At 45.0% G+C, this 26369-nt stretch overlaps 1 protein-coding gene across 1 annotated transcript in view; it reads right to left on the bottom strand.

Annotated features, from left to right (window-relative positions):
• Positions 1-26369, bottom strand: part of LOC138559368 (putative ferric-chelate reductase 1) — a 482214-nt gene that overhangs the window by 410393 nt on the left and 45452 nt on the right. Inside the window, exon 2 of the mRNA XM_069642735.1 lies at positions 20089-20163. Within this exon, the coding sequence (XP_069498836.1) occupies positions 20089-20106 (18 nt within the window). The 5' untranslated portion in view covers positions 20107-20163. The remainder of the gene's footprint in view (positions 1-20088; positions 20164-26369) is intronic.

The following is a 26369-nucleotide window of genomic DNA, read 5'->3' as shown; positions in this document are numbered from 1 at the left end:
CAAAGTCTTTCTCTTCGTGTCTGCTGTTTCTGCTTATTTCACCAGCTAACTGCATGACGTACAGCAATCTGCACTACTTACCTGACGACTCTGTGATGTCAAACCCATGTCACTTTCCCCTGCCATGCAAACCCCTAGACTGGCATTCTAGCAAACCCCGCACTTGACAACTGTTTTCTGTATGCCTAACAGTGTATCCACCACCCTGTGTGTGCACTTATCCGTACACTTGCACAATTGGCCTACATTTTTACTTGTTGTCATTTTTTCTTCTTCACATCTACTCTATCTTCACCTCCCTCCACCCATGCTGTTGGGGATGCAAGTGACATCTAGGCTAGTAGGATCATTGTCTCTGTGTTCCCTCTGTGTGCCCTCCTTTACCTCGCTGTGGTTTGCTGTGTGTAGGTGCATTACGAATGTCGTAGCATACATTCGCACAACATATTATGTCATGCACACAATCCATGCACGACAGTGGGATGCCTGCCACTTACCATGTGCACTGCAAAGGTGCATATTGGTTTCGGCACAACCCCCATTTCTTCACAAAATATTGGGCACATGCACCACACTTAGCATGTTACCAACTGCAAAGAATTACATACATTTGCTGCATACACCTGGGCTTCCTGCTCCTTACATTGCTCACTTCCACCTTAGCCTTCTGCACTGCTTTGTGCAAAGAAACCTTCTGGTACACTTTTTCACTACACAGCTGACCCACCAACCTTATGAACAGTGTCTTTCATTCCATAGTTTGCTTTCCATGGGTCCCATTCACAAAATGGCTGGATGTGCCACATGAAAGCGTAACGTTCAGTGGTAGGGAGGTAGGGAGGGAACGGTTGGGAGGTAATTGCAAAACAGGATAAAGAGTTGGGTCTGTAGTACTGTCTCAAAAAAAGAAATGGTGTTTCTTTACTTTCATTTTGTCCTGTTTTTGTTATGCACATACTACGTTGCACATTGTTTTGTTTTTTATGTCTTTCGATGTGTTCCTGTTCCCTTCTCCTCCTCACACTTGTACGTACAGAATGTCAACGCTTCTCGTACAGTTCTACGGGATTGTATGCAATGCTGTGTGCAGAGTGTCAAACAAAACAGCATTGCCAATGGAGGGCACCAAAATTCCATTTCTTTGCACCCAGTGCAAATCTTGCTCCTTAATGCAGTCATAGTCGGTGTCAACATCCCAACACTGCACACATGCTTCTGTTTATGAAACACCTCTCAACTTGTAGCCGTGGGTAAATTACGGCCTAGTGTGCTGCACATGCAATTGCATTCAACATGTGCTTGTTAACGCACAGCACCTCACTGTGGTTGTTCCACCAAGAGTGAAATGCTCTCCACACCCATTATTCAAAGGTCACCATCCTCAGAGACACACAGAACCAACTCTACATGGCTGCAGGTTGTTCTGCTGGCTGTCGACAAGGGATATGCTCTTGGTTGCATAATTAACGGCCTACAGCCCTTGGCAATGTACCCAATACTGTAGGCCTTACCTACACCCAGCACAACATAATGGACTCATGAAAGTGAACATTTCCCACACCCACAATCCAGAAATGTAACATATGACGGGTGGTGCTAAAGGCAACTGATATAAACCTCAAGTAGCGCCATGTTGCTCCCTAATGTGGCGGGTGGTGCCATAATGAGTACCATATGGTGCCAGACGCATTTCAGGTCACTTGTGCTGTTCTACCACATCTACAAAGTCATGCACAGCCATTTTTCTAATGTCGCCACCAGCGGAGACATGCATATTTAAATATTTGACCACTAGGCCCCACCACACACTGAGCACCCTAGTGGAATCTATGTTGTACTTCTTATTTGATGTGTTATGCAGGCCCCATCTGCAAATAACCCTGCCAACTTTCACTGTGGCCACATCTGTACATACGTTGCTCAATTACATTGTGTTGCCTGCGCATGCCGGTATGTGAGTGGCTGTGTACAATGTGCAATTCCCAACTTCCTGATGGCTTCCTTTCATGGCGCAACGTGGTGAAAGGCTTCGTCAAGGAAGCGTCTTATAAGGGTCTACCCATTGCAAATGCTGATGGTGAGATGTGGCTCCCTATTCTGCAACTGGGGCAATCATGTGTACGTAGGCCTATGTACGCACACCAGCTCACTTCTGCTTTCCACTCAGTCCACAATGTCGTCCGCAACCAGTGTGTGCTACTCACCAACTCCAGAATCATGCACAGTAAGAACTGCATTGCTGTATTATAATGTGGAGGCTGCAATTGGGGCCTAGGCTTCCTATTGTGCAACTGGGGCAATCATGTGTATCACAGCCTAATGTACGCATAGCAGCTCACGCTGCTGGTCCACCAAGTGCACAATGTCCTCCGCAACCATTATGTGCTACTCACCAACTCCAGAATCATGCACAGGAAGAACTGCATTGCTGCACTATAATGTGGAGGCTGTGATTGAGGCCTAGACTGTTGCACCCAACAGTCTATGCCTAGCCCACAGTCACCACATCATAACAGAGCCATGCAGGCAACCTGTTACGCATGTGCCAAATGTCACAAAGTCAACATACACATCAGCTCTTCCACCTAACACCATAAAGCAGAAACGCACCAATACGTGTTCCACTTAGCCAAATGAGACACAAAGAGCAGCACTGTGGCACCTACTTTCACCCAGTGCACTTCCCTTTTGAACCACTGCACATGCCATGCAACCACCATTTTTCGCACTGCAGCCAAATGAGACACAATAATCAGCAATGTTGCCCCTACTTTGACCCAGTGCAGTTCCCTTTTGAACCAATGCACATCATTTTCTGTGGAACGGGTGTAGGTATGTAGCCAAGGACCTACAGACTTACCTCACACAGCACACCATAGTGCACGCCATGTGTACGTCATCATGTGTCGTGCAATGCATTCCCCTTCAGCAAATGTGCCTTCCACCGGACACCGCTGTGACACCACCGTCTTCTTGTATACAAGGATAGATATCACGTGAAGGTTCTCTCACTCCTGCACCCTTTCCATCCCTTCTTCCCACCACCAGATGCCGGGCACTATTACTTTCAAATCCTTTTTGCACCGCATTGTCTTCCAATACAGCAGGCCGCTGACATGGAACACTGTTCACATATCCCATCACTGCACATTGCAGTGCAAGCAAACTGTTGGCCGCGCTGCGAACAGGGAATTAGGACGGCCGAGCGGTTTAGGGAAATAAGACGCCAGAGCAGTTCCACATATGACTATTTCAATGTGTACGCACACTGCTATGTACAAAAGGGCCAGCCATGCACACAGTACTGGAGACCCTTGCCACACACAGTGCAACACTGTTCTCCAATACACCATGGTGCCGTTTCCCGAAACCTTTGACGCACAGCACGCTTTCCTCCAGCAAACCACCGGCCGCGTCCACTGTTCGTGGACAGCACGGCGTACCACAGACCAATGACACTTCGGCCCGCGGAGCGAAAAGGGAAATATCACAAGTTTTTTGGGACGTACATTTCACTGTATAGCAAAAGAATTACCGGTCTGATTTCAGGCAAACACACTAAAGCACGCTTTCTGCCCCAATCCCCCACTCCTGGTGCAAATTTGGTGAAAATCCGTACAGCCGTTCGGGCTGTAGCTGTGTGCAAAGTTTTTCCCCATTCAGTCTATGGGGAAAAAAAAGAATTTTGGAACCCGCCCTATAACTTCTTCCCCCTCCCAACGCAACCTCACCCAACTTGGCAAAAACATTCAGAGTGGGCCAGATCCTTTTTTTGCAAAGTTTGGTGAGGATTCATCCACGGGAGCAAACTTATAAACTGCCGAAAAAGTGCTCTTCCTAGGAGTTTAGCAACGTAACCATAACAACACGGCCACTACCATGGACCAGGTAATGAATATACGTATGAGCACTTTAGGCTTGTTTGAATGAGGAGAACATGGCAATAGTGGGCAGTGTTGGTTTTGATTTTAGTACAAATGATGTGGTAGGGACATTGCCTTATGTTTCATATGAAAATTAAGGCTGTCACATATGTTGAATGTGTAAACAGATTTAATCAGAATTTGGTGTGTTGTGTGTCGTAAGGACTCTAGGCCAGCTGCAGGCAAACAGGCCCTGCCACTCAGTTGCTCAGCACCACCTCCAGTTTTCGCACCTTCCAAGCCTCTACTTAAGGACTCTAGGCCAGGGTCGGACTAGGCCGTAGAATTGTCTTGGGCACCAATAAAAAAGTGGCCCACCACTGCAAATAGCTATTCATTCCATTTGCGACACTGTTTGAATAGATAAAGTGTGAAGAATATGTATTCAGCAACACTGGTTAAAACTACTAGCCACAAAGTGAATTAACACATCAAACTGGCCCAAATTGGCCAAAAAAGTGGCCTACTTTGACCAAAAGAACTGGCCCATCCCAGCATTTTGTGTTTTTGGTTCGACCCTGGGCCTATTGCCCTATAAGCCAGTCTGTGCCTGCTCAGGCAGACAGCATTGTGTAGGCTGCTGGTCACGTGACTAGGTCCTGCCACTCAGTTGCTACACCCACCACCTATTTAATCAGTCCTCCTTAGGCACCCTCATTGTCGGCGTCCTCAGCAAAGGACGGGTGAATACAAGGACGTCATCTGTTTGTGACTGTTCGGGCCTGATAGGGCCAGGGGCCTGGCCCACTAAACTGTATGTCACCTACAAACTAATTGCTAATACTTATGCTCACCAAAAGACATCCATCCACAGCCAATCCCCAAACTACCCTAGTCAATATTACCTTTGCCCCATCCAACAGCCACGGACATGATGCACACGCACTCTCATATTGATCAATCCTCGCTCAGCAGACGCTCACACTGCTGAGATCGCTGACCTCATCTCGTACAACAAACGTGATGCACTGTTCATAACTGAAACATGGTTTACCCCATCCTCCCCAAATGTTTTCAATGTCCTCCTACCCCAAGGGTATTGCATTCAAAATGCCGACCGGCCAGGAAGGATAGGAGGCGAAGTGGCAATCATCCACAGGAGTGATTTGCCATGCTCCATCCTTGTAATGCTTACCTTATGTCTTTTGGGGATGTCACGTCAGGACTCTCCGTGGACTTATCCCACACCAGCTTCCACCCCAACCATGTGAAGTGCAACTGACTATGATCAGACATTGTTAAGATGGGAGGGAGCAGGCTTAGTGGTGAAGAGGGTTGCACTTGGGCTGCTTCCGTCAGCGGGATCGCCTAAAGGGAAATAAACTATTTTACTACTGGTTTTAAACTTCCACCTTCATTCCTAAGGACATCCCAATTGGGGATGGACTTGCCATATAATGCTTAGGTTGAGTTGACTCTAAACCAGTTATATTCAGAAAGTTAGAACTTTTCTAACTTATAGTGCCACTAAGCTTTTAATTTCCCTTTAATATTTTCACACCTTTTCTATTGTTCTGTACTACTCTTTGGTCCCCCCATCTCTAGCCTACCTCCTCTAAAGTCTGTTTTTAATTCCTCTATTCATCTCTTGGATTCTTTTTCTGTTCAAGACTCTATTTTTACCTCTCTGGCTTCTCTTTGTTGGTTATCTTTTCAATCTTAACTGAAATTCAGTGTCCTCTGTAATGTGTTCAAGTCCCTTTATGGACTTGTTCCTATTAATTTCACAAATCTTGTCTCTTGTTATGTTCCCTCTTGTGCTCTTCGCTCTCAATCTCACTTTCTTCTAACTGTACCCCACCCTTCGTGTGCCTCTTCACGGTTCTGCTCTTTTTCTTCACTGGCTCCTCTTCAGTGAAATGCTCTCCCACTCTCTTTGCTATCTTTTCACTCTTATCCCACTTTCCGAGCTGCCTTGAAACATTTCTACTTCAATATTTATTGTATCTTATCTCATTGAAGTTTTTAATTCTTGTCTATTGTACCACTACTTTCATTCAATTGTACTGTACATTGGTTTTGTACAGTGCCTTGGCATAAGGTGCTATATAAATGACAAATAAATAACAAATACGAAAATACGTCACTGGTTCTAGTCCAGTCCGGCTGTGATCAGCAAAGTCACTTCACCTTCTATGTGGGCTATATCTTGGTTGTTTCTTCTTCCTACTGGATCTTGCACATTGTTTTTACAATTCATGGGCATCCTTCTTGGCTTTGCTGTTGTGTGGATGTGATTGCACGTAGTTGACTGGTCCTTCAAGGTCTTTCACATTTCCCTTGTGTCTTGTGTCTATTGCTTCTGTGCGCTAGTGAATGCACTCTGTTCGTATTGTAACTGTTTTTTTTTCTTCCTAGATGCGGCACTAACGAGGCAGAGAAAATGTCCTCTGCCAGGTCTGGAGCAGATATAAATCAGGAAACTGTTGTATCCTCTCTCAAGTGTGCACCCTTACCGCACCCTAGTTTGAGTGTGTAGGCTGATCTAACTAACCTCTTCTTTTGTTTGCAGGCAGATGGATTAGCAGGTGTAGTCCAACGGCAACAGGAGCAGATGGCAGAATATGATCTGGGAGTGCAGGAGCTGAAGTGGAGATCAGAAGTCAGACTGGGTTGGTCAGGCTGCGGTTTATATAGCCCTGGGTCAATGCTGAGTGTATAGCTTGTTAGCAGGAGTATATAGGCTGTGTCCCCAGCGGCAGCCATCTTGGTTGGTAGGCTTGCTCTTTCCAGTGACCATCTTACAGTGGGCTTTGTTACACAGCCAAGCATGCATTAATGGTGCCAAAAACCCCATGTGTCCCTTATACAGGTGGAGATTTCAGGTCTTTATAGGCAGTGATCATGACAATAATTCTTTCTCCCAGAACAAGCTCATTTAAATCACTCGTCTGCCAATTCCCTCTATCGTACAAGGAATCCATCACCTCCACCTCATCTACAGACCACCTAACAGGAGGGATTGAAGACACCTCCAAAGTACTGTCCTCTGCCAAAATAGCACATTCTAGTAATGTGTAACATCCCTGAGTCACAAGCTGACAAACACACTCGAAGTCTGCTTTTCGCACTGATCGTTTCCATGGGCCTTAAGCAAATTTTCCTCTCCCCCATGGACAACAAAGGCAAGACCGTAGACTTAGTATTCACACAGCCATCCCATTATAAGTCAGGAACTTGACTATGTCTCACAAAGGGCAGGCTAAACGCCCCTTTCCTCAACGCCGCTCATTCAAAACCTTCCCGGTAAAGGAGCTGGAAACATTTGCAGACTTCCCCACCAAAGGGAATGCATCGGGTCTTCTGGAACTATTCAGCAACTCTGCTATGAAACTGGTAGACACTCATGCCCCCACTAACATCCAGCTCGCCAAAGGTCATACCATCCACCCCATGGTACACATCCGTGCAAGCCTCCAACAAACGCTCAATCAGTACCCTAGAGAAACGAGGAGACCTCTCTCCGCACAAACCGTAGGACTCTGTTTACTGAGGCCAAAGCTGCTACTACTCCACCACCATTGTGGTAGCCTTCAACAGGAGCAAATTCCTCTTTGAAGGAGTAAAGCATTGTACCAAACCTTCACCCGACCCCGAGGTACCAGCAACTCAGGAAAACTGGCATGGAATCAACACATTTTTTATTGAAAAAATAGATAAAATCAGAGAGACCATTGAATCAACCTCTTACAGCATTAGCGTCCCTTGCATCCCGGCATGCACACTGCCCCTCTGGACCGAATTCTCACCTCTCTTTCCTCTGGATCTCCTAAAAATGATTGCCTCTGTGATGCTGGAAATGCATCTGAGGGACAGGGCCTCTGAATCCTTGTCCTTTTACTGCTTTTTACCGTGTGTTCTGTTATGTTTTCTGCCCCGGAGTCCATGTGGGACTCCTGGCAGTGCAGCTCTCTCTTTTGGTTTGGTGAACAGACCCATGGGATACCCTTATGGCACCCATGGGTAGGGGTACAACCCTGTGCCCCTAGTGTATGTTTTTGGGCACCTGTGTGTGGCCCACAGACTGTGATGCTGGAAATGCATCTGAGGGACAGGGCCTCTGAATCCTTGTCCTTTTACTGCTTTTTACCGTGTGTTCTGTTATGTTTTCTGCCCCGGAGTCCATGTGGGACTCCTGGCAGTGCAGCTCTCTCTTTTGGTTTGGTGAACAGACCCATGGGATACCCTTATGGCACCCATGGGTAGGGGTACAACCCTGTGCCCCTAGTGTATGTTTTTGGGCACCTGTGTGTGGCCCACAGAGCAGGGTATAGGCTGGTGGCAGCACCGTGCTGAATCTGACAGGTGCTCTGGGTGTCCTCCATTTCGGGACACCCAGGCCCTGCCATTGGAATCAGTTGATTCCTGATGGAAAACAAGATGGCCCCTGTGGCCTCTTGCTTTCTATTGCCTCTTACCTTGTTTTCCCAAAGTCCTGGGAAGCCCTGACTCTGTCCCTTCCCCCTGACTGGCTGTTGGGTGGAAGTTCCATATATGGTGTTGTTGTGAAGGCCCAGCTAGACTGACTGCAGCCTTCCCAGTGACTGTATGTTGTGGGTACCTCCTGTGGGTGGGACCTGGGTGAATGGAGTGGGTGACCAATATACACTCCTTGTTGTGGTTGTCTGGTTTCTGGCATGAGAGACAAAGACTGAGACAGCCCTGCCCGAAACTGGCCTGAATGCAGTGTGTAGTGTTGAATGGCTGGGTACTTGTCCCAATCCACATTCCTTGTTGTGAGTGTCTGAAAGGGAGGAGTGTGGCCTGAATGCACTGTGTGCCTGATTGGCTGACTGACTGCATGAATGCCCTTCTGTGTGATTGGCTGCTGTGTGTGTGCCAGCAGTGTGGATGAGAGGCAGAATAGTATATCTGGGGACCTCTCACCATTGGAAGTTGTTCAGAAGCGTTCAGAAGCTGAGTCTCCACTCTAAGAGTAACTGGAACTGCTGACCCTCGACGCCCAGCTGGAAGAAGAAGACTTGCTGTTGCTTTTACTTCGACCCGATCCGAAGGCTGCCGTGTTCGTCGAGGACTGACCCGAGAGAGGACCTGGCTAGGCGCCCTCTTCCCGTGCTCCGAGGGACCATCGAGCACCGCTGAATCTTCGCCGAAGCTCCCTGGACGCCAGACCATCGAAAGGCTGCCGACCGGAGAAGGGGACCGCCGAGGAGAACGAAGTAAAGCACCCGGACCTCGACGCTGTCGAAGTCCATTGCCGTCGACCAGGGTTCACAGGTTCGTGTAACCGCTGAGGCCCGTCGAAGCCGTGTCGTCCCAGAAGAGGGAACCGCTTGACACCGTGCCGCCGACGACTGGAGCCGCCCGCTCCTTTGCCTAAGAACATTCGAATCGAAAGACTCCCTCGTCCGCACCGTCGACCGCTTTATCCTGCCGGAGAAAGTCGAGGACGACCAACGCGCCGAGGAGAATCCGCCGGTGGGTTTCCCGCCACCTCACGACCCCAAAGACTCGAGCGACTCGACGCCCTTGTTGGGCCACCGTCCTTAACAATCTTTGCGGTCCAGAACTAGTGTCGCCGAGGTGCCCCGCATGCCTCTTCCTCGCAGGACGCCGACGTCCCGACGCCGACGAGCACCGCTCGGATCGAAGCCTGCCGCCTCATCAACGCTGTTCTACCTCGTTCACAGTCGGACGTTCGACGACCCGTGTCTCCCGCTTTAAAGGGAAGGCACTCAAGAAGGGCCGTCGATTCCCCGACACCGAACCCAGAGTTCCTCGACGCTTCTCGACGCCTCTCGACGATCCGTGACTCCTGCTTTAAAGGGGGTCACTCAAGAAGGATCTGTCGACGCCTCTTCGAAGAACTCGACTCCACCAGGTACATTGGGGGGGTAAAAAACATTGTAGGAGAGAATAAGACTATTGAACAATATATGGACTGGGCTTGTGTTATATCTCTTTATTTTACAGGTTGCCCAGGTGGGGGGATCTCCACACAGAACTGTGTCCAGTGGTAGGGGCCAGTATTCTGCCTATTGTTTCAACCATCTGTTATCTCTCCTCTCTCTATTGCTGGTTTCCTTCTTATTGATCTGTGTGACATTTTGACAGTATTGTGGATGCACTTTAATGAGGTCTAATATTAGTGGTACCACTTTAGAATTGTAGATATTTACCATTATTGATTTTCCTGAGCACAAAGTGCGTTATTGTGATAAGTGTACATAACCTTTGAATATTAATTATATAAAGACTGTGTTTTCAGTAATACAGTGTGTGGACATTCCTTTGTGGGGGCTTGGGGAATACACTGTACTTAAGAACCAGCCTGCATCACCTCCTGAGAAGCTAGGCCTTGATTGCTCGACCACGTACCAATAATAGAGAATCTTGGCTGGGGTCCTCTGTGCCTCTCCTCTACCATATAGAGAGCGGAAGTACAGACCACCCCCTACCGGTCTTTACAGCCTCTCTCAAACCAACTTCGTACTCTAACAATATCTGTCTGACATCCTCCATCATTAAACAATTGACGGGACCGCCGCTCAATACGCTCCTCAGCATCATCAATGCTGACAACAGACACATACTTGGTCTGGTATTTCAGCAGATGTGTTTTGAAACTTTGCTATTTATTTTTTGTATGTGTGTGTTAGGAAGTTGGTGTTTGTAAGGTTTTAACTCATGTTTTCTAAAGTTACCAAATTTTCTAAGTGATCTTCAGTTCTAAAACATTTTCTTTGGATGTGCTGTATTTGTTGAAGGAGTTCTTTAGTTGTTCCATGTAGGAATATGTTATGTAAATGTTGCATTTGCAAAGCAGGACTTTTAGCATAGCATAGTCTCTGCACAAGAGTTTGATGAGTTTGATTGCTAATATTTTGATGTGGTGGAAGGTGTTTTGCAAGCAGTTTCCGAAATGCAGACTAATGAATATCCTCACAGTCCAGTGTAGTTGCGCACTGAACATGAGTCCATGGTTTGTAGTATTCTACTTGTGTCTTTTAGTTTTACATACCGATTGAGGAATTGTCGTAAAGATTTGAATTTTTGTTGGTGTACGTTACACATTGAGCTGCATGCCCATTTGTACACTGCACAGATTGTTTGGCCGAAAGGAATAGTTGGTTGAAAGTTTTTGCGTAAGTTTTTTCTATAAGGGTTTCTTGTGCAATAATGGTGTCTCCTTCCATTTCATTCCCTTGGCCATTACTATGTATGGTAATTGTTTTTTTTTTCTTCTTGTTTATAAGCCTCTTCATTGAAATATGCTTCTGTGCTGCTTGTGTGAATCCATTCACCTGCACAGAAGTTTGAAAGGGTATCTATATTGACCTTGTGCATGTTTAGAAGTACTTTTTGTAATTTACTGATTAATATAGTTACTGGTTTCATGTTATTTGAAATTAATATAAACAACTTTCTTTTTAGCAGAAATGCGCTGTCACTTACAGCTTCCAAGATTAGTCTTCTGTGGTCAGTTTTAAGTACTCTACAGTGAACCTTTTTTGTGAAATTAATTTTTTGGAATGCTTTACTGGGGCTACATTACCATTGTTAGATATAGGGTTGGGTTTATTCATAGGTGTGCTTTTGTTTATACATTTGTTTTAGTTTTAGTTTTTGGAAGAGGGGCTTTACTTTTTTTTAGTGGTTACTGGATTAGTTTTGTTGAATGATGTTATTAGTAGTTTTGTTAGAATATTTTCTATACAATTGCTTTAGAGGTTGATGACTATATGGCTTGCTTTTATTTGTATCTGCTCTATTTTTTCTTTGTTTTCGATGGAGTTGATTTTTAGTAGGCATTCTGTTCTGTCTGTTGGACAAAAGAAAGTGTGGGTTTGAAAGTTGTAGAATATATATGGATGTATTGTGAATGTAATGGTAGAGAAGAATACAGAGCTGTGTGATTGTGTAATGGGATGATCGTTGCGGGTGGGAAGTTTGCAAGAGTAACTGTGTGTGTAGAGATTTGAAGGGCTTGGGGTAGTGAGTAAGAAAGTGGTGGCGTGATTGTATATGTAGGGACATTATGATTTTTTGAGTAGAGTAGTGGGTGTTATAATGATGTTGTTTAGATGAGAATGGAAAGAATGAATACTGAAATGTAATGAGTAAGAGTGAAATTAATGTTGATGATTTGAAAGGAATACTGTAGGCTAATATATAGCAAAAGTACATTGGTGCCATAATAAATAAATTTATAGTGTAGTAATGTACTTACTTTGTAGGATGTGAAGAGTAATCTCCTTCTGGTCGGTGTATTTGGTAATTTTCTTTTTTCCTGTAATTATAAATGAAGGTTAGTGGGTATATATGGTAATGGTGAAGTAACTTTAGTACTAGTAAGAGGTTGTAATTTATGAATGTAGGAGGAGTTTTTGGGAAATAAAGTTAATAAAGTTGTGTTCTGGATAGTCTAGTGCAGTATGTTAACTATGTTGATAGAACAATTGAAGTATGAGTAGCGCTGTTTGGGAGATTAGAAGGAAAAGGGAACAATGGGTGTAAGGAAAAGGTGTATGTGTAGGATACTTTAACGTTGATGAGTTTAATGAAAGAAGTGCTGTGTTATTGGTGCAATGTATTTGTAATATGTTGCAGTATAATTAATGAATAGGGAAACTGTGGCATAGTGGTAATTTAATGGTGGATTGTTGTTGCAGTAGTGTTTGGTGGCTTATAGTAAAGGTTGGAGAAGAAGAGTACATTATATGTAAGGTGAAGTGTTGTATATAGATACTTTGGAAGTATATACTGAAGTGGGAAAATGGGACACCTCCTTCCCCCCATTCTCATCCAGACCCTGGCCTAGAGGATCGTGACCCAAGCACCCCCCCAAGAGAGGAGTTTGGCCCGCTCACCTCCTTACCAGATGACAAGGTACCATGTGTTTGCGGCCCACATGCACGAGGAGCCTGCCCATTACCATCTACCGGTCAAGCCGACGCCTGCGATATGGACCAGATCGACTAAAACAACAGACACAAGCCATCAACATCGTTAGAGATGCCATGACGACATAGCCAACCGACAGGAACACACGTGCCACCATGTACACTGGTCACTCACACACCAACCCACACAAAGAACATACCCAGGCTATGACATAGCGGACTGACTCACTCACGGACATGCATCGTTGTTATTTTTCACATAGGCCCAAGAGCACCACAGAAATGCAAGATGCCTGAAGAGCTTGTGTATACGCTTGCCGACGCTTTATGCTACCTGACCCCTATAGAGATGCTGTCATATGTACATACAATACTACTACTCGTGATACTCTGTAGCCCCCTGGCACCCATATTGTGGATCATACATTGCTTCCCAGGAACTAGGCCCGAGTAGGCCTCATGCAAGTGTCATCAGGCCAGAGAAAACCCTTTCGAGACGAAATGCACTGCGCTGACCAGACAGAGCGAGCTTCAGCGAGAGCCCATCACCAAGGCTGAAATGTTGCAACCCACATACCATGCTCCCAGCGCCAAGGTTACACCTGCCGCCGCCAAGCATCCTCCGGGCCAACAAGCCAAATTAAATGCTTATAATTATGCTCCACCTACGGTCTCTCCACACGTGACCAAGCCAATCTGACAAGGTGCCAGGCTCACAAGACAGAAAGTCGCTGCGGTCCCATGTCTGGGACACAGGTTGCACCAACGATACGCCAAGTTGGACATTTATACCGATGGGAAAGGCGTGATCATCAGCCACTAGCAAAGACCTGTCCATTGTCCCCCACTAACACATAGTTACACAATGTTGCAAACGCCAGGTACCTCGCGGGCTGGGAACAGCGATGGTCCCAGGCTTGGGGGCTCACGAGGGAACCAATCAGGGGACACAGGGCTCTTTACTGACGCCATTTTGGTTACCCAATCATTGAGGGTCCCCATGTAGCAGGTTCAGTGTAGCAAGTGTTAGAGACACCCCAAAGTGTGCCACCTGACCCGTCCTTACCCAATAACCTTCCTTCATATAAGCTTCTATACTAACCCTACCACTCGGGGAGCCAACCCGAAGTGGTGATAGGTTTTGTGACGATTTTCTCAGGTGACGTGAGTAGCGTGTCATGTTATGGTAAAAAAGTGCCTGCGAGCACTCCTAAGGGCGAGTAGGTCTCCTCTGATGCATACGGGCGAAGCTCTATCCCTGCCGTTGTTATAATAAACAGCAGTAATTACTTTGCTCATGCGTGTGCCTCATACTCCTTTTTGGGACACGGGAGGAGTTGGGGCCTCCACAGTACCGGAGGTCCACGGACGGCTCTGCCGGCCCCCGGAAGATCCCCCCGACAATACATATGTGTAAGCAGGTTGAGAATGGTGGCAGTGTAAGGGTTGTAATGAGTGAGGATGGAAATTGTGACATTAATATGGAATGAAAAATGGAAAATGATCACTGTGTAAAAAGGTTTGTTTTTAGGAGTATTTTTATGAAAGATAAAAAATGCATATTATCATTTACATCAGCACTGTGTGTGTTGAAAAATAAAATAAAAGTGGAGGTTAAAGATTTGTAGAACATGCTTAAGGGGTACCTGGTTTGTGGAGGTTTAATATATTGGCAGTGGATGCATATTTGCAAACATGATCTGTTGCAATATGTAGGTGCTTATCAAGTCTTATTTTTTTTGCATTCTGGGAGGAGTTGTTGCAGTCTTTGCATTAGAAAAGTTGGACTACAAGTTCCAGAATGTAGAGAAATAAATAGTACTGGGTAAGCACCCATAGATTGGAACGGGTCATGTTAGCAAGTATGCATGTACTGTCAAGATATTAAAACATGCACACACTAAGTGACACTTAAAAATGTTGTGGAAATCTTTTGGATCTGCTTTTTGTTTCTTTTCTAGAGAAGTTATACACAGTGTTGTTTGAAATGCATATATGCATTTTTCTATTTTAATTGAAATGGTCCTAAAAAGATTTTTTTTAAACGCACAGCATTTTCCATTCCACGTAAGTGTTATACTTGTGAATCGTCTAGTGCAGCCCTATGTTGTTTTTGTTTGTTTGCATTCTGAGAGTTGTAGTCCAAGATGTGTAATGGCAGAAGTGGTATTACAAGTCAATGAACGCAGAGAAATAATGCATGATTTCATAACCACCTATAGATTTGAATGTGTAATATTGGTTGGTATGAATGTACTTCCAACATATTAAACTTCCACTTATCAAGTGCCATTTCAAAAGGTTGTAGAAATAGTTTCGAGCTGCATTTCCTTTTTTTAAGTAGCACACAGTGGTGCTATAAATGCACATTTGCATTTTGTAAGTTTCATGGAAATGCTTTTAAAAATAAAGGTTTTTAAATGTACAGCAACGTAAGTAAGTGTACTGAATGATGTAATACATGGTATTTGGTAGAGTGGTTGCAAAAGAGAATATGTTGATTGAGAACCTTATTGCGGGGTAAGTAGCAGAAACCCTATATTATATATATATACATATATATATATATATATATATATATATATATATATATATATATATATATTTGTGAAAGAGTTTTTTTTAAAATATAAGCATACCTGTACTATGTTTTGTTAGATGCAGATCTTGTTGAATCTGGAAATTTGCTAGGTAGTTTTTGATGTAGATGTCTATCATTAGCAGGAGATATGTACTCTGGCAGTCCAAGTGTACATCTGAAGTGTTGAAATGAGATGACAGCGTTAGGTGGAGAGGGTTTGGATGTGATTGATGGGTGAATGTGTGACTATTTGAAAGCAGCCAATGAGGAAGTGTTGAGAACATGAAAGTGGAAAGGGTAGAAGGGCTGCCCCTCTGTAAGTGGGTCCACGGACGGCACGTGCCACATCCAGATATTTTGAGGATGCCTGGCATGGTAAGGCGACTGTGGGGATTAGCCAATCAGGTTTGCTGGGTGTGGTGTACAAGACGGAGTAGTAGGAGTTTTGTTTGCAGGAGTTATGAGAGCACGGATAACATGTATGGACTATTTTTGAGAAAGCAGAGTGTGTGGATTGTGGGGGACTCTTCAATTCAGTCATTGAAGGTATATGCTGATAATCAGAGCAATGGCAGAAGTGGATGTTTCCAGGTATGCAGTTTGTGGCTCAAACTGGGCAAGCTTGCTTTCATTCTGAGAGTATGGCTCATTTTAAAAATCCAGATATTGTGATTGTTCATTGTGGAGGGGACAGTTTGGGGTTTGTGACTCCAGTGTCTTTTCAAGTTGCACTGAAGCATTTTTTAAAAGCCTAATGCAATGTTTCCTGCTGTTCAGAATATTTTTTCTGAAATAAATCAGAGATGCACATGGAGATGTCCAACAAACCCTTACAGTCCTCAAATTGAAAAATCAAGACAGATTGTCAATAAAGGTGTATCTGCTTTCTGTATGGTTCTGGAATGTCATCTATTGAGAATGATAATATCAATTCTCAGGGTGTGAATTTTTTTTGTCCGGATGGAATTCACTTCACAAATATTGGAAATGCAATTTTCCTTTATAATGTAAGGAATGCATTGAAGAGGTTCCTGCAAAGAAAAGCCAACATAAAAGCACAAAAAGGTTCTTTTCAGAGTCACAACTAAAGAATAAATAACATACATTGGGCCTCATCACGAGTTGGGCGTAAACATAGCCCTACCGCCAAACCCCCCGGCGCTAGTAGCACGGGATCACGGGTTTGGCGGAACGGTTATTGCCCATTCCCCACTGAGGCCATTCGGGAATTCCCCATTCCCCATTGGGCTCAATGGGGAATTTTTGCGCTCTTACCGCTGGCGGATTTCCCGCCGGCGGTATTAGCGTGAATTTTTGGCGGATTTCCCCCCAGCTCAGAGCTGGGGAGAAATCTGTCAAAGCCCTGATTTAGCGGACCCTTAAATCCAGCAGTAATAGCTCTACCGCCGGATTTAAGGGTTACAGCCAAACTCGTGATGAGGCCCATTGTGTTTAATTTCCCTACCCACCCCCTTCAATTGGACAATCTCTCCACGAACACTGCAGTGGTCAGCGGACAACACGTGCCACATTGCCACATCCGGTTCTTTTGAGGTTGCCTGGCATGGAAAGGGGACTGTCGAGGCCGCGGACAGTTGAAGGGTGTCCGTGGACACGAGGGGATCAGACAATCAGGTTTCCTGGTTGTGGTGTAAAGGAAGAGAGGGTAGCAGGAGGTTTGGTAGTAGGAGTTGTAAGAGGAATGAAAATGGCCATGGCAATGTCTTTTAGAAGGCAGACTGTGTGGAATTTGGGGGACTCGTGGGTCCATTGGTTGAAGGTGTATGCTGAGATGTGTGAGTGGAATGATGATGAATTGGAAGTGTGGAGTAGCCCAAAATCTTGGATTCTCCGAATTGGAAGTGTTGTGGTATGGAGTGTGAGGGATGAAGTGGGTGGACCTGCTCCCATTATGTGTACATTTGGGCAAATTAAAACATCTAGACATTATCATTGTTCATTGCGGAGGGAACAGTTTAGGGTATGTGACTGGAATTTCATTGCAGTTTGCAATGAAGGAGACATTCGAAAATGTGAAGGAAATGTTCCCCAATTCAAGAATGATTTTATCTCACATTGCCCAGAGACAGATGGGGATGCGCTCGGTTCATTTGGTCTACAAATGGAGAAAGCGATGTGCAACGTCAATAAGGCTCTGTGTGTATTTTTGGGAGATGTTGGCGTGACGTCTTTATATGAGAATATTAAATTTGACAGTGCCAACATTTTCCGGAGAGATGGAGTACATCTTACTGATGTGGATGATAAGATCTTTCAGCAGAACATTCCGAATGGTTTGAAGCAGTTTTTGTAAATATAAAAAGCTTTCTTCAAGTATGTGAAAAAAAAAAGAAATGGAAACACCGGGGGAAAAAAATGCCTACATATTGTGAAAGGTTAAAGAAATAGTTAAGTTCAGTAAAATGTTTTGTAGTTTACTTTAAAATTCAATTATTTTTTATCTAAAAGCCTCCATTTTCCCATGCAAGAAACAAAAATTGCAATGGTTTTGATGCCCTCAATCCATGGCTAGAATGTTTCCGATGTCCTTGGACAACCATGCTGTCCACCAACTCTACAGGCTGCGTAGGGGGCCTGTACCTTGTTTTTTTAACTTATTTTTGTCTAATGTGAAAGGTGACTCCTAACCGAACCGTTTTTTTTGTGTTTTTGTGATTTTGTATATTGTTTTTTTGGGGGGTTTTCAGGAGAGGCAAGGTAGCGGAGGAAGGGGAGGGAAGGGGCACCAACCACAGGGACAGAGGGGCAGGTGGAGAGAGGAAAACTTGGGGTGGGCCTTAATCAGGTGGGGGCAGTGTTTCTCATGCTCCTTGACCGTGGCCTCAAAAGCACTCCAAAACTGCTCCCCCCTACAGAGCGGTGTGTTGCAGTACATACATAGTAATGTGACCCTTGAACATTAAGGGTCAACAGTGTTGTGTATGGCGTGCGAGGCAGCCGCTGGGATCCTCTGCCCCAGGGGAGTACCTCTTGTGGTGACAGGATCAGATGATGAAGATGGGGTAGAGGGCGTCAGCCTACTCCTACCGTGGAAAGGTACCACCTTTCTCACTGCCCCCTTGTGGTTCGACTTGACATGGCGCTGCATTGAGGTGGTCCTGTAGGAGTACAAACCCAGTTTTCCATGACAGAGTACAAGTTTGCACTCAGTGCATCAAACCTTCTGTGCATGAGCCTTTGGTACACCTCCTATGGTGGTAAAAGGTTGCCACCCCTCAGACCCACAACTGGAGCTGGGGAGAGGGATTTCCTGTACCTCATCTTTAATTTCCTCATGTTCCTCTTCCTTATCTTTGTGCCTGATCCCCTTCCAGATGGTTGTGGTGGTGGGGGAGGTTGGGAATCAGAGATGGCCAGAGTGGATGCCATTAGATGAAGTTTTTAAAGTTCTGCAGAGCAGGTGCTTCAGAAATGCTCTCTCCTGGACAGCCAGATTTAGAATGAGGAAAAGTTATGGGTGGGCCCTTTCAGAGGGGCTGTCTGGGGACCGCGAGACTGTCCGCAGACTATCGAACCACAAATAGGGCTTAAAAAGTTATAAAGAGTTACCAGATCAACTAAGACATGGTCTAGGAGCTCTCCAAGGGTATAGTTTCAGCTTGAAACACCCTAGATTGGCCAAAAATTCAGTTTTAAACTGTCCGGGGGTAGGGACATGATCCACGAACACTTCCGTCATGCTGCACGGGCGCGGTCACATGATGACATCCAGGGGCACGGCGGCTGTCCCGGGACACCGATAGGATGGGCGACAATGTGCACATGCGCACCAGTATTCGCAGGACAGGGGTGGTGTATCTGGACTAGTTAAAATTGCGCCACACAAGAGCAGACATGGCCGGACAGGTGCAATATCCGGGTGCACAGGGAGACAAGGTGCACATGCACGCCAGTGTCCGCAGGACATGGCGGTGTCCCCGGACTAATTGAAAGTGCACCACATGAGAGCATGCATGTTTGGACAGGCACGCTCATTTTGGGTGCAGACATGCCCGGACAGGCACTTTGTCCGGGGGCACATCTATTTTGCTTGCAGACATGTCCGAACGGATGACGTGTCCAGGAGGGACTAATTAAAGTTGCGTCATGAAAAACAGACATGTGCAGACATTGCTCGTGTCTAGGGGCACCTCCATTTCGAGTACAGACACCCCGGACAGTCGCGCTGTCCGCGGACCCATAATTGGGCTTTAAAAAAAAGGGACTATACCCACATTTATTCACAGTAAAAAACATACATTCATTTAACAAAGAGATGGGGAATCGGAATGGGAAACATATTTGGGAGAATTGGGAATTTCTGTACAATGATCATGAGGGGAGGAAGGGCGTGAAGTTTCATCATAGCATCTTTTATTTAAATTGAGGGAATTTCATGGGGATGATTGGGTGGGAGAAGGTGAACGGGTGCAGGTACAAGTAGAGCAGTGATGGCAAACATTTTCCTCAACATGATTTTTAACAAAGGTTAGGAGCTGACTAAAATTATTATTCAGTTCTTCCCAATTTTGCTGATAATTTCATTAGTTCATTATGTACATTTGTGGTTAGGGGCTCTCTTTAATTTTTCAGATTCTCTCAAATGGAATTGGGCTGTGGTTTCTTCATTACAAGTATGTACTGTTAAAAAGAAAATAATGTTATAGTGAGATTTCAACAAATTACATTCATTATTTGTTTTAAAAAATGTACTGCATACCGTTAGGGATGTTTTCATCAGTAATTTCTTCCTTAGGGAAATGTTCCTCTAACAATTCCAGTGTGCTTGCCATTTCTGTTAAAATAAAAAAAAATAGTGATTTTTCCTTAGATATCTATATATAATAAATGGTAACAATAGAGAAATGGACACAGTGTACCTACTATTTTGTAAGCGCTTCTTTTGAAATAAGTGGCAGGTGTCTCTCAGTCTGTAAGGAGAGTTGTACTAAGATGATACTGTGAGGTATACAGATATGCTTTGTGGTTGCTGCATTCCATTACATTGTGCGCTAAATGAAAACAAAGTTGTACATTTTGAACTGAAGGTTTTCTACGCACACCTATTACACATGATGTTACATATGCTAACAACGTAAAAACGTTGCTGTCCCGATCACACCTATACATGCTAGAATCATGTTTCAGGTTTCCTACTTCTCGCTTAAATGTGGTGCTATTGATTACAAACGTGTGCAATTTACACTGTACTTACTTAGACTTAAGCAGGTTTTAGAGTTAGAGAAGTCATGTTTTCAATTTAAAATGCACAGACTATTTTGACTCATCCACAAAATTCTCATTATATTCTAATAGGGAATAGAAATCTTTGGAAAAGCACTTACTTAACAGCTGCAAAAATGTGTGGAAGAACAGCCAACTCTCAGATCATTTCAGTCTGGCTTTAGGCCGTTAGATGGAAAAGAAACAGCCCTTGTTACTGTCTGGGACGATATTTTGAAATCTGCAGATGAAAGTGATCTTACCATGCTGGTTATGCTTGACCTCTTGGGAGATCTTGAAATTGTTGTCTTGAAAATGTTACGATCTGACAAGGGCCAGTTTTGGACCATGTTATTCCTGCTCAATCCCAGTGCTGTGTGGTGTCCCTCAGGGCTCCTCCTTGCCCTTGCTTCTGTTCAATATCTATATTCAACCACTCATGCACACCTTTCCACAGTTTGATCTACACTTCCATACACTACCATTCATATGCGGATGATATGCAGATTTACTTGAATGTGAAAAACGTATCTGTTTATTTCCAGTGTATTGTGGATTGCAAAAAAGAATTTACAAACTGAATGGCATTTAACAAATTGCAACTAAGCCCTTCTAAGACAGAGTTTATTCTATTTTTCCACAAGAATATCCTGAGTAATGCAGTTAAACTACCCCGCTGGTCTTTGCTTTTCGACCTTCCTACAACCATGTCCCACCATGTAAAGAACCTAAATTGCACTTGGCAACCCAATCTGGATTTTGACCCATATGTAGGGGAAACGGTTAAGTCAATTTATTTCCATGTCTGACTTTTACGACTGATTCTTTCTTTTATCGTAGCGGCAGGCCAACATGTAGTGATCGGTTCACTAAAAAATTCTAAACTTGACTATAGCAATGCTATCCTGACAGATTCCGGCAGAGGAATATACTTGGTTACAAAAGGCCCAAATTGATGTTTTGTTCCTAAAATGTTCAAAAATTCTCATCTATTTCATACCATTGGAAGGCCCTTCATTGGCGTCCAGTACAACAGAGAAGGCTTTTTAAGATATGACAGAATCAAAAGTCACTGTTGAGATGAGTCTGATGAAAAGGTGGGGGAGTACGGCACGGCTCTCTCAGGCTGTAAGGAAAAGGAAGCGCACAATGTACAAACAAAAAAACCTAGCTTCACATTCCTTCGTCCACTTTTCCCTTGTCCTACCTTAGAGAGGATGACGTGAAAAGGGAAACCTAAATGAGTCTGCTCACCAGGTGTAATTGATGGGATCTCAAGGGTCCAAAAGCAAAGCATCTGCAGGGACCTGAACCAGACAGAATGAGATCAGTAGCTTAGGGATGATGCAGGAAAACAAAATTGCAAGGTCCAAATCACAAGTGCAACAAAGCAATCCAAGGAGCGGGAGCCAAATCCAAAAACCAGCAGATACAAGAAGAACAAAAAGGTAAGCAAAGCCAAAAGTCACAATCCTTTAGAGGGACAAAACCAAAGCCAGTTCAAGAAAGAGTATCCAGGAGTCATTAACGTCGAAGACATGACCAGACAAGCTGTGATCCAGAGGAAAATCCAATAAACTGGAGCCAAGGAGTCAGGAAACCAAAAGAGAATGCAAATCCAGGAACAAGAATGCCACTCACGGGGAAGGATTCGCTGAGGAGCAATGGGATGCTGTATTGTGAGCGTTTTACTTTTGCATTTGAACTGCAGGCATCTCGGACATCAGAATGGCCGTATAACAGGGAGCAGGGTGACATCACGGCCGCTCTGGACCCTGGGACTTGTGGTTTCCTAATGGCACATGGTCAAAAATTCACCAGGGTAGCCACCAGCTCTGCAGCCCACAGAAACTGCCTAAGCAACAGGGGTGTCGTCCCGTGACAGGTCTCTGCGGGCAGTCATGATGCAGACAATGGAACTTAGTGACCAGAAGGGGAGCATGGATGTGAGATGTGGGCTACCAGGATCTTTCCTCTGGGCGTACCTTTTCCAATAAAGAAGGTAGTACAGCACCCCCCTCTGTACACATGAATCCAGAATAGCCTGTACTTCATATTCCTCAGTTCCATCAACAGTGTTAGCAGGTGGTTTCACCATGGACAACCAGACCCTGCCTCCTGTCTTGTATACAGAGGCCGGACTCCAACAGATATCACTATAGCATGTTGGTCTCTCTACGGCGGTCTGTAATTGTTTACCCACCGATGCCTGGGTGTTGAGAACATACTTGATACAGGCATCAACTGCATGGACTGCGGGGGGGATGGTAATGCAATGGGGAGCATTTGTGGATGCAACCCCTACATGGCATAGAGAGATGTGCCAACAGAGAAATGAACAGAATCATTGCAGAGGAATTTGGCTAACCACAGTAGGGACAACCAGGATTCCTGCAACATGAGACATAGGGCCTCATCAGGGGATGGGTGCAGCAGAAAAATGCAGCAGTAACATTATCACTGCCGCATTACCACTCCACCAAAGCCAGAGTTTGGGCAGAAAGTTAGAGGTTTACCCCCAGCTTTTTGCTGGAGGTATAACTCTCCACTTTCTATTGCATTTGTGGCACTATTACTGCAGCAATATTATCACGGGCGGTAATAGCACCAATACTGCCCCATAGAGTGGTTTGGTCTCTTAATAAAATAGGGAGTAACAGTCTTACCACAACTCGGAATCTGGTGCTAATAGCGATGGACCGAGTTGCAGTAACGCTATTTGCATTGGTGGTATTCCAGCAGATTTACTGTTGGGATACGCCAAGGCTGTGATGAGGCCCATAGGCACTGGTGGTACTGTTCTAGAGATTGTTGGCCCATTTCTTCTGGCCATCTGTCTTTGGGTATTAAGCCACGAAAAACATGCTTCGACACCCAGAAAACACATGCCAGAAGCGGGAGGTAAACTGTTCCTCGATTAGAAATGATTATCACGGATAAGCCGTAGTAGCAAAACACATGACAAAAGAAAAGACCTGACACTACCGGCACTGAGGGGATTCTCTTACAAGGAATTAAGCACACCCTAGTTTGGTGAAGAATCAATCAACACCATAATGGTGTCATAACCTTTGATCTGGGGTACTTTCACAATGAACTCCATGGTAATCATCTACCAAGGTTTGTGCGGGATAGTCATGGTTTATTAAGGTCCGACGGGAAAGCCTTTCTGAGATTTACATTGGGCACAAAAAGTGCAATCCTGTATGTAATCAAAGACATCATGTTTCATCTTTGGCAACTAACACCATCTTTTTAGTCATTTCAATGTCTTACATTGTCCAAGGTGACTAGACATTTTACCGTTGTGGCACCACTGGAAAGTTTGGAGTTGAATATCTCCGCTAGGCAAATAGAATCTGCATTGCATGATGGGAAGGCCTTTTTGTACATCGAGATTCATGTCCTCCACTTGTTCAGTGTGTTTTGTCACCCACTCATGTAGGAACCCAAGCATGGAAGCGGACAGAGCAGAGGACCCAGTTCTGTCCAAGGATGGTTTCTTCTGTCAGCAGTTCAGGTTCACTGTTCACAAGGCGTAAAAGGGCATCAGCCTTCCCATGCAAATCCCTTTAGCGGAACGTAACCAAAAAATCACAGGTGGTGAAAAAGAGGTGCCAATGGGCATGGCGAGCATTGGAATACTTGGCAGAAGTCAAAGCCAGGAGGTTTTGGTGATCCGTGAAAACCAGCACCTGATACTTGGCTCCCTGCAGGTGATGCCTCTACACCTGAAAGGTGGCCTTAATGGCCAACATCTCCTTTTCTGTAATAGTGTAACATTGTTCGGCCACTACTAATTTGCGGGAATAGTATGCCACATGGTGTAGAAGATGGGTTTTAGGGCATCTTTGGCGTAACAACTGCTCCCATAGTCACGGCTGAAGCATTAACCTCAACAATGAACTGAAGGTTGGGATCTGGGTGCTGCAGAAGAGGCCCCAGGGTAAAAGCTTGCTTTAATTAGGCAAAAGCCTCCCATGCCTCTTTTGAACATTAAACAAGTAGGTTCGGGGAGGTTAAACTGGTTAATGTTGCTACGAACATTGAAAAGAAGTGACAAGTGGCGAAAGACTGTAGGGCTTTCACTGAAGTAGGCACAGGCCAATCCAACACAGCTTGAGCCTTAGTGTTGCTCATTTGTACTACTTGAGGTGTCAACAAAAACCTTAATTACTCTACCTGTGTGGAATGAAAATACACATTTCTCCAGTTTTGCAAACAAGCAGTGGCTTCTTAGGCACTGGAGGGCTGCATGTAAATCAATATATTGTTGTAGTACACCACTACACACCACTCTAAAAGATTGCAACATATCTCATTGATGAAGCATTAAAAGAGTGCCAGGGCATTTCAAAGGCTGAACGGTATCACTAAGTATTCAAATAGTCTGTACTTCATGCAGAAAGCACTGCCAGTCAATGGCTCTTGCGATTCTGTGATGAACCTGCATTCCCTCATTGCCTGCAAGTGCTGGAGTTGCAGCTCACCAATTTTCTCTTTACACACCTTGCGTTTTTCTATACTGTTGATGTTGAGCCTCCTCTTTATCCCTTCAAGGAATGCTGTGTCACGGCGCTATCACTAGGAGACATGTCCCTCCCCAGCTAACTGCATCCACAGGTCTAATGCCTTTTTCATCTGTTCCAGTGTCAGAGTCCCGATGGTGGTAGGTTTGGATCAATGACAGAGGTAAAGAGGGGGAGTCAGGGGCCATGTAAGTGGTTGCCTCTGTCCCCTCATGGTTGGCTGTGGAAGTATTGCGCTCATCATGTGTCTCCACAGGTGCAGGCAAAGTATTGGCATTGGTAGCAGATGGGGTTACATCATCGAAAGCTGTGCCGCTGTACTGGCAGCATGTGGCGGGCCAGCAGTGGCCTCAGCATCAATGTGTGTGGGGTCCCTAGCCACACTTGAAGTGATGAAGGCAGTGTGGCTGTTTTGTGAAACTGGCATGCTGCTGCAACTTGTGGCCATTTTATGTGTATGTGTCTTCCTGAGTGTGTATGGCTGTGGCGTGCAAGGGTGGAGGCAGAGGTGCTTGTACCCATAGAAGTGCCTTGAGAAGTGCCCTAAGTGGTACTTTGCCCGCCTTTGTCTCCCTGGGTGGACTCCGTACCTGTTGGCTGGTGAATATACAGTCTTTCGCAATGCTGACTTGTACATGGCATTGCAAGACACTTGTGCACTATGATGGATGCTGACCGAAGTACATGGGTTTATGGTGGAGTAATGTACTGTAGAAAGTGTAGTGTACTATTGTAGCATAGGGCCTTTGAGGCACACATTCTTTGCAGGAAGTGAGGACTCTTTTTTTCATGTGATGCAGTGTTAGGTGTGACGTCTTATTGACATGGGCCAGGTAGTTTATCGAATAGCATACACTGCCCCTGCAAGGTTGGACTAGGGTGAGGCGGCATGGGGACTTTCGCCGCCATGCATAAAAAGCCCTCATTGGCAGATGACTCGATCACAAGGCGGGCCTGTCACTGTTGTTTTTGTTTCCTATGTGGGTTGATTGGCTTTTAGGTGTTGCAGTGATGGGTGTGGGCACAGTGGGTTTCTGTTTCCACATGGTCAGGCCCTGCCCTGATGGGTGTGTCTACTGATTGCATGGCATCACATGTCTATATGTCAAATGGTACATTTCTATTTTCACAGTTGTGTGAGTAAGGTGTCCCATCTTGTATTGTATATGCGTGTTGCTTTGCCATTGGTCACAGTGCTGTTTGGTAGGCCATTGACTTGGAGACTGTGCCCATCTGATTGCGCAGACAG

The sequence above is a fragment of the Ambystoma mexicanum genome, chromosome 1q (assembly GCF_040938575.1).
Source record: "Ambystoma mexicanum isolate Mex_15411 chromosome 1q, UKY_AmexF1_1, whole genome shotgun sequence".
NCBI classification, from domain to species: Eukaryota; Metazoa; Chordata; class Amphibia; order Caudata; family Ambystomatidae; genus Ambystoma; species Ambystoma mexicanum.
Note: the sequence above shows the minus strand (reverse complement) of the source record. Positions and strands in the feature narration are given on the sequence as shown.